General features: G+C 38.5%; 1 protein-coding gene across 1 annotated transcript; it reads left to right on the top strand.

The window, feature by feature from the left end:
* The first annotated feature begins 304 nt into the window (after positions 1–304).
* On the top strand, positions 305–8,181 carry LOC116267181 (4,5-DOPA dioxygenase extradiol-like). Its single transcript, XM_031648783.2, has 3 exons — positions 305–595; positions 1,276–1,646; positions 7,888–8,181. Exons 1-3 carry the CDS (start codon positions 365–367, stop codon positions 8,078–8,080), a joined length of 795 nt encoding a protein of 264 aa, XP_031504643.1. The 5' UTR covers positions 305–364; the 3' UTR covers positions 8,081–8,181.
* Positions 8,182–9,406: the final 1,225 nt, after the last annotated feature.

The following is a 9,406-nucleotide window of genomic DNA, read 5'->3' as shown; positions in this document are numbered from 1 at the left end:
AAAATTGAAGCATCTTCAAGGTACACTTGGATTAGCTGTCCATAACATGGGGGCGTTCAATATATAATTTTTATTTAAAAAAAAAAGTCTAATTTGAATCCAAATCTAATTGGATGTTTATTTAAATCCGAATTCAATTAAATGCCCATTGTTTAAATCCAATCCAAACAACCCTCCGGATGCTACGACCCCGACGTAGACACATGGAAACCAAACGTGCCAACTAGCCCGACCACCAATGTTACAGTTAAATAATATGAACGCGTAAATTTGTTGCCCCTCTTCTGCAGTTCAGTCCCCTCGCTTTCTCGCTTTCTGTTCTTTCGAATTTGCGTCCGCCATCGCCACAGAGAGAGAGAGAGAGATGGACACGTTCTACATATCGCACGGGTCGCCTACGATGTCGATTGACGACGGGGTTCCGGCGAGGAAGTTTCTGCAGTCATGGAGGGAGAAGGTGATGCCCGGGGAGAGACCCAAAGCCATTCTGGTCATCTCCGGCCATTGGGAGACAGCCGAGCCCTGCGTCAACGTCATCTCCACCGCCAATCCTACCATCTACGATTTCTACGGCTTCCGCAAGCCCATGTACCAGGTGCCCTTCTCTTTCTCTGATCTCCTTCTGGATGCTTTGGTGTTCCATACTGCTCTCTATCTGATCACCTAGTGAATGGTTTTGGGATGTTCACACGATCCCGCTGTTGGGTACCCGTTAATTTTTCTTGAACACGATCGTACTGGAGCAGAAGAGTTCCAAGTCATTTCGGACAAACATTTTTTTCCTATTTAACATACGGTAGCATGCCGGCCATAAACACCATGAAGGATATTTCTTTGAGTAAGTCTTCAGACAAGCCGAAAACAAGGCTAGGAAGCAGAGATATGAGAGCCAGAGAAGAGGGAGCTCCCGTGCTCCTGCAATAAAGCTGGAACCGAACACAAACGAAAGTTGGTATCTAATTTCAGAACTCCCATGTCATTTCTGGTGAAAATCCACAAGGATAGTTAGGCAATAATGCGGCGGAGCCAGATTGCAGATGCTGTGGGCAGTTACCCACATCAGCCCACAGAATTGACAAGAAACTGCTGAGGGCGTTTGCAATGGTCTTTGAAGTCTCTTGCACAGAACTCCAAGCAGCATCATCTTAGTTCATAAATGTTATTACTTTTGAAATATCCATGATGTTATTGTGTCCCCTGTTGGTTTCATGACTGAAAATAGTAAGAGCTGTTGCTAAAACCAGTCTGATTATGGCTGATCTTGCCTTTGAGCAGCTGAAGTACCCTGCACCGGGCGCACCAGAGCTGGCGATGCGAGTGAAGGAGCTGCTTGAGGGTGCAGGTTTCAAGAAAGTGGAAGAGGAGAGGAGCAGGGGACTGGATCATGGTGCATGGGTGCCGCTGATGCTGATGTACCCGGATGCCGATATACCCGTATGCCAACTCTCCGTTCAGCTTCATAAGGATGGGCAGTATCACTACAACATGGGCAAGGCGTTGAGCCCGCTGAGGGAGGAAGGTGTATTGATCATGGCGTCAGGAAGTGCCACCCACAACCTGAGGACCCTAGGTCCTGGTGGTACACCTCCACCCAAGTGGGCCATTGATTTTGATACATGGCTGAAGGACAGTCTCCTTAACGGAAGGTCTCTCTCTTCAACCCTCGTTTTATTGTTATATATTTTTTTTCGGTTTATTCTTGTTGTATTTAAGAGACTTGTTGTCTCCAAATTTTGTTACGCATTTCCATTTTATCGCTCTCTTTTATATATTCAATGAGAAAATTTGAAATTTCAACGTCTTATTTAGATGATAGATGATCATTAGTCTTTTTTATTTTTTATTTTTTTTTCTAGAAGGCATAGGAATACACAGTTCTTGTTCCTCGGATTAGCATTCAGAAAACCCTACAGGTCCTCTAACAGCCAGAGGTACACAGTTTTTGGAAATAACTGTCAGATTTTGAAGGATGAATCACACGGTAGAAGCAAAAGAGAGATGTTGAAGGGTTAACTAGAAAAGACCCAATATGATATCTGGATCTGGATGCAGATCCACATGTCATTTGGATCCAGATATTATACATGTTTTCTAACAATAACAATGCTCATGGGTATGGAATGTGTTTGTCCGTGTCAAAGCCAAGGCCTGACCAACTATATCAACAGTTTGAGCTTGTTTGATTCTGTGGAACACGGGGTTCCAATAAGATGGTAGTCCGCATGCAGTGGTGTTTGTAAGTGGTTCCAAATGCCGGTCAATCAATGCACAAAATGCAGCTGGCGGAATGCATTTCGAAACTTCGAAATGCACTCCACATGAAAATGCAATGCATCTGTTTCCTCTGTGCAGACATAGACCTGCTATGTCTTGTGGCATGTCAACCAGAGTTCTGCTCCTGGAACTTGATTGGAAATCAAATAAGCTCTTTCGGCCTCTAGATGACAATCATAGTCGCATAGATAGCATTATTTTTTGAATCTTTTCACTGTTCTTGTTTAGCATGTTTGATGAGACCAACTTAATGTAGAGACGACAGGTCTTCTTGGAATACAATTTAGAAGATTCTGGATTCTCGTTTCCTTTGATAACAACTTGTGTAGGGCACTCCTGAGTTTGGTTTGTACTCTTGGGGACTAATTAGTTCTTAAGCCTGTGTGGAGCCTACGCTTCTCAAATCTGAGTTTATGATCCTTGTGAATATATGCGGCCCATCGCAATCATTCTTTGATAACAATGCTTTTGGAAGCCACAAGTCTGAACCAACTCCTCATATGCGATTTATGTTGTACTAACCTTATAGACTTAGAGTGTGGGACTTCTTGTTTATAGGCTAAAAGCTTTTGATAGGCTTCAGTCGAGCTTGGCTTATACAAACATGGAGAACTTAACAGAAATGTGTTGTGCTGTCGAAACCACAGCTTCTTTGTGTGGTTATTTTTATGCTGACAATGTTGCCGCTGTTTTCACTTGATCTGAACTCCGTCATTCATATTGATGCACCAAAAACAAGTTTAGAAGATTGTTATACTTGAAGAAAATCTGATTCTGTTGATTGTTTTTCCTGAATAATTCTTATGCATAGGTATGAAGATGTTAATGTTAGTTAATGTGAACGTGTGAGCAATATGTGGAAGTGGAGAGAAATGTTAGTTAATGTGAACGTGTGAGCAATAGGTGGAAGTGGAGATCGTGTAAACATGTTGTGGTTTTTTTTTAGTTTCTTTTCTTTAGCCATAAAAATAGGAATTAGTGGTTATGTGTCCACAAAATGGAGCTGCTTTTTGGCAAGTGGCATTAGTGGGTAGTTTTTTCTTTTGTTCTATAAATACTAGTTCCATGCGTGTAATCCAAGAGTGGAAAAAGAATGAAAGTGTTGAGGTCTTTTCAAGTTTTATTTTAACGTGCCCTTTTGTAGTGTTGTTTGGTGTGGGAGTTAAAAAGACTTCCTTCAATCTTGGTATCAGAGCGCCAGGTTGCGTGGGCATCTCAAGTATCTTGGAGCATTGCAGAAGCAAGGAACTCCAAATCGCGTGCTATTGGTAAGAGTTATTTTTTGAAAGCTGGTGTGGCTAATTCAAATACTCTCAATTTATCCCAATCCTTAGTGCCTATTTTTAATGGTGAGAACTATGAGTTTTGGAGTATCAAAATGAAGACTTACTTCATTTCACAAGATCTTTGGGAGTTAGTTGAAAATGGTTATGCAGAAACTGAAGTATCAAAGGCAGCAGGAAAGTCAATAGAGAAAATTGATGTTAAGGAATTTCGGAAGAAAGATGCAAAGGCACTCTCAGTATTGCAGCAGGCTGTATCAGAGACTGTCTTCCCAACTATTGCTGGTGCAGAGAAGTCAAGTGAAGCGTGGCTATTCCTCAAACAAAAATTTCATGGAGATAAGAAGATTACTACAGTTAAGCTCCAAATCTTAAGGAGAGAGTTTGAAACATTTTGCATGAAAACTGGTGAGTCCGTTCAAAATTATTTTTCTACACTCTCTACTATTGTAAATCAAATGAAGAGTTTCGGTGAAGCCATAACCGAGCAAAAGGTGGTTGAAAAGGTGTTAAGAAGTCTTCCTTCTAAATTTGATCATGTTGTCACTGCAATAGAAGAATCCAAAGATTTGTCTATTTATTCTATTGATGAACCAATGGGGTCTCTTTTAGCACATGAGCAACGTATGAACAGGTCAACAGAAAAAGGAATAGAGCAAGTTTTCCAAACAAAGATAGAGTTTTCAAAAGAGAAGAATGGAAGCTATGATCAAAGAAATGAAGGAAGGAGTCAAGGACGAGGAGGCTATAGAGGAGTCACTCGTGGTTATGGTAGAGGACGTGGAAGATTCCATGGAAATTTTCATAAAACCCATGACACAACAGGAAAAGGTAATCAAAATCAGTACTTTAGAGGAAAACAATGTAACTTTTGCAAGAAGTTTGGTCATATAGAAGTTAAATGTTTTGAAAAGGCAAAACAACAAGCTAGTTTTGTAGAAGAAAATGAGAATTTATTTCTTACAACTATGGATGCTAACAGTTGCAAGAGTGAAGTTTGGTTTGTAGATAGCGACTGCAGTAATCATATAACTGGTAATAAGAGTTTTTTCAAAGACATTGATGAGACTATATAGTTGGATGTGTGGCTTGGAGACAATAATAGAATAAGTGTGAAGGGCAAAGGAACTGCTATCATCAAATCAGAAACAGGTATGGAAAAATTTATTAATGATGTGTATTACGTTCCCGAGTTGGCTCAAAATTTGCTTAGTATTGGGCAGTTGGTTCAAAAAGGGTACACACTTTTATTTGAAAATGATGCTTGTGAAATTAAAAACAAAAGTGGTGTAGTTCTTGCGAAAGTAAATATGGTTCGAAATAAAATGTTTTCTCTTGAGACAAATGCTTTTATGACAAAAATTGATGATTCCAAGCTATGGCACGTGAGATATGGACATCTTCATTTTAATGGATTGAAGCTCTTACATCAAAAAGGTATGGTATATGGACTACCATCTATTGATTGTCATGATGATGTATGTGAAGGGTGTATTTATGGTAAACAACATAAATTACCATTTCAAGTTGGAAAATCATGGAGAGCTAAAATACCGCTTCAATTAGTTCATGCTGACATATACGGTCCAATGAAAACTTCTTCATTAAATGGTAGCAAGTATTTTTTGCTATTTATTGATGATTACACTAGAATGAGTTGGGTATATTTTCTCAGTCACAAATCTGATGCAATGGATAAATGTAAAGAGTTTAAAGTGTTTGCAGAAAAAGAAAGTGGAAATGTAATAAATATACTACGTACGGATAGAGGGGGAGAATTTTTGTCTGACGAATTTGGTTTATTTTGTAAAAATCATGGCATTCGTAGACAGTTTACAGTAAGGAAGACCCCACAACAAAATGGTGTGGCCGAAAGGAAAAATCGGACAGTGGTGGAAATGGCACGCAGCATGTTAAATGAAAAACAATTACCAAGTGAATTTTGGGCTGAAGCAATCCATACGGCTGTATATCTTCTCAACATTTCTCCAACAAAGACAGTCAGAAACAAAACTCCATTCAAAGCATGGTGGAATCGCAAACCAAATGTAAGTATGTTAAAAGTCTTTGGATGTGTTGCATATGCATTAATTGATCCTAGTGAAAGAAGCAAGTTGGATAAGAAGAGTGAAAAATGCATTTTCATTGGTTATAGTAGTGAAACTAAGGGTTATCGTCTTTATAATCCTATCACTAAGAAGATGATTATAAGAAGAAACATTATATTTGATGAAAAAGCTTGCTGGGATTGGATTAAAAATGAAACCATGAAACTCCAAGTTGACGGGGAAGAAGTGAATATAAGTCATATTGACGAAGAACCAAAGGAGAAAGATGAAGCCTTGAAGGAGACGATCAATGAAGGTATTGAATCCATTTCTGAAGAAACTCCTCCAAGAAAGGTACGATCCTTAAATGACATTTATAAGTGTGCATTCACTTTTGCTGTTATAGAACCTTCAATTTTTGATGAAGCATGTGTAGACAAAAATTGGATGAATGCTATGAAAGAGGAAATACAAACCATAGAAAAGAATGACACATGGGAGCTCTCTAAGTTGCCGTCGGGGAAGGAACCAATTGGAGTAAAATGGGTCTATAAGGTGAAGTATGATGCTAAAGGTAACGTGAAAAAATATAAAGCAAGGCTGGTTGCTAGAGGTTTTGTGCAAGTATATGGAATTGATTTTACTGAGACGTTTTCACCTGTTGCAAGATTTGAGACAGTAAGAATGGTTCTTTCTATTGCTGCTCAATTTAAATGGAAAGTTTTTCAGTTTGATGTCAAGTCTGCTTTCATAAATGGCTATTTGAATGAAGAAGTGTATGTTGACCAACCACCTGGATTTAAAATTAAAGGAAAAGAAGACAAGGTTTATAAACTCAAAAAGGCATTATACGGACTTAAACAAACTCCTCGTGCTTGGTATAGTCGTCTTGATAAATTTCTTCATCAAAATGGCTTTCAAAGAAGTGATAGTGAGCCAACTCTTTATGTCAAAGTGAGTGAAAATCATTTACTTATTGTAAGTGTTTATGTGGATGACATTATCTATACTGGCAATTCTTCTAGCCTTATTGCAGAATTTAAAAATTGTATGATGAGGGAGTTTGAAATGTCTGATTTGGGATTGTTGCATTACTTTCTTGGTCTTCAAGTAGTACAAAGTGATGAAGGAATCTTTATATCGCAAGGAAAATATGCATTAGATACTCTGAAAAAGTTTAAAATGATGAATTGTAATGGTTGTGCAACTCCCATGAACACCAACGAAAAGCTGAATGCAGATGATGGAATGGCAAAAGTAAATGAAAAATATTTCAGAAGCATGGTCGGTGCATTGATGTACTTGACACATACCAGACCTGACATTGTGTTTTCAGTGAGTTTGATATCAAGGTTCATGCAAGATCCTTCAGTGCAACATCTTGGTGCAGCAAAAAGAATTCTTCGTTATATTCAATCTACACTCAACTATGGAATTTTTTATAAACCTGTGACTAACTTTGGTTTACTTGGATATACTGATAGTGATTGGGCAGGTTCTGTTGATGATCGAAAAAGTACAAGTGGTTTTGTATTTGGATTTGGTTCAAGTGCTGTGTCGTGGTGCTCAAAGAAACAAAGTTCAACAGCCTTATCATCTTCGGAAGCTGAGTATATTGCTGCTGCATGTCAAGCAATATGGATGAGACGTATTTTAGAAGATCTTCAATTGAAGCAAGAGAATCCAACTCAGTTATACTGTGATAACAAATCTACTATTTCCATGGCAAAAAATCCATCATTTCACGGAAGGACTAAACATATAGAGTTACGTTATCACTTTATTAGAGACGTGATTGAGAAAGAAGAAATTGAGTTCAAGCAATGTTTCACAAAAGAGCAAGTTGCGGATGGTTTTACAAAAGCACTACCACCATCAAAGTTTTTCAATTTTCGAGAAGCGATTGGAGTACAAGATTTTTCACATTAAGGGAGAGAAATGTTAGTTAATGTGAACGTGTGAGCAATATGTGGAAGTGGAGAGAAATGTTAGTTAATGTGAACGTGTGAGCAATAGGTGGAAGTGGAGATCGTGTAAACATGTTGTGGTTTTTTTTAGATTCTTTTCTTTAGCCATAAAAATAGGAATTAGTGGTTATGTGTCCACAAAATGGAGCTGCTTTTTGGCAAGTGGCATTAGTGGGCAGTTTTTTCTTTTGTTCTATAAATACTAGTTCCATGCGTGTAATCCAAGAGTGGAAAAAGAATGAAAGTGTTGAGGTCTTTTCAAGTTTTATTTTAACGTGCCCTTTTGTAGTGTTGTTTGGTGTGGGAGTTAGAAAGACTTCCTTCAGTTAACGACTATCTGAACAAGGCGCCGGATGCAAAGGTGGCGCATCCGTGGCCTGACCATTTCTACCCGCTGCATGTGGCGATGGGTGCTGCTGGTGAGGGAGCCGAAGCTGAACTTCTGCACCATAGCTGGACTAATGGCAGTCTGTCTTATGCATCCTACAGATTCACCTCCCGTACGTGACCTAAAAGTGGGGTGCCAATGGGTGCAGAAGGGCTTCGCTTGGTTCTGTTCTTCTTGCATGAAATGCATCTTGCTGATAAATTGACACCCGTACTTCAGAATCTCTGAAGTGTGACAGTTTCTTAATCTTGGGGCCAATAAAATGCTGATTTCTGTTGTTTTCTCTCAAACAAGATGTGTAATTGTCAGTATTCAAAAACAATCTGCATGGGTGCATCGACTACTATCATTTACTATTGGTGAATTTCAGAAGAGAAAAGGGACTTGAAAATCTGATCAGATTTTAGGACTGGTTTTGCTCATAAGGATGACCATTGATTCTCCTGCAATGAGGAAACCCTAGGGATGTGGTTGTCAAGAAACTGTGCACCGTAAGAGCTGGGCATTTATGAATGCTTCCCAATCTACTTGGCACAACTTAATTTGGTCTATAATTATTGGAATCCTAGTTTGGTAGCAGAGCTCGGCCCTACACTCATGTCTCTTTCATCACAAATCCAGAGAATGAACTCTTCCAGCAGTCTCCCCTTCTCCCCCACTGAGCGGCGCCCGCCCCATTTCTCTCTCTTCCCCCTCTTTCTCTCTCTCTCTCGCACATGTACACACCCCATTTTGTGAAATATGTGAAACATGCAACTTATTATGAATAATTTGAACTAACATAAGAGATTGATAGGTGTTAGATACTTACATGAGCAATTTCAGTCATTATCTTTTTGAGATTTGCATTTGAGAGAAAAACAAGTAAACTGATGCTAGATGACAAAAACACCCATTGCATTTTTTTTTCTTTGTTTTCATTTCAATCATTAATTTGAAAAAAATCAAGGAATGAAGTTGTTTATCCAGTAGCCCTGAATTTGATGAATTTGAGAACCATGGATTTAAGTCCTCCACCCCCTCGATTTTAAATCAGAATTTTTCTCAATAAAAAAATAAAATAAAGATCTTAAGTATAGATTTTAAGTCTGGCCTAGGATTATGAACCGGGAATTTTATCATGGATGTTTTGTCATATTAGTAAAATCATGCCACATCATGTTCACATTAGATCCCTAAATTTAAATCTAGAGTAATCAAATACCCCTTAAATAACTATTACCTATCTTATATATATATATATAAGATGTGCAGGGTATTTTAGTCTTTTTAAAAAGTAACTTCCATTTTTACCCAAAAGAGTTCTGCTCTTTTTTTATTAATCAAGGACAATTTGGACATTACGAATAGCTGTTCAGGCGTCTTAATATCTTGTTACTAATATATGTATAGGTCTCTCCTGCACATTATATTAAATCAAAGTTTGTGGGGAAAGGAGGGGGCACC

This window comes from Nymphaea colorata, chromosome 13 (assembly GCF_008831285.2).
Source record: "Nymphaea colorata isolate Beijing-Zhang1983 chromosome 13, ASM883128v2, whole genome shotgun sequence".
Classification (NCBI taxonomy): domain Eukaryota; kingdom Viridiplantae; phylum Streptophyta; class Magnoliopsida; order Nymphaeales; family Nymphaeaceae; genus Nymphaea; species Nymphaea colorata.
Note: the sequence above shows the minus strand (reverse complement) of the source record. Positions and strands in the feature narration are given on the sequence as shown.

What these genes read in the sequence shown, in the direction of transcription:
- LOC116267181 (XM_031648783.2), top strand. Translation starts at nt 365, where the DNA reads ATGGACACGTTCTACATATCGCACGGGTCGCCTACGATGTCGATTGAC. An exon ending in TCCGCAAGCCCATGTACCAG is followed by an intron (nt 596 to 1,275) that starts GTGCCCTTCTCT and finishes GCCTTTGAGCAG; the next exon opens with CTGAAGTACCCTGCACCGGG. An exon ending in GACAGTCTCCTTAACGGAAG is followed by an intron (nt 1,647 to 7,887) that starts GTCTCTCTCTTC and finishes GGAGTTAGAAAG; the next exon opens with ACTTCCTTCAGTTAACGACT.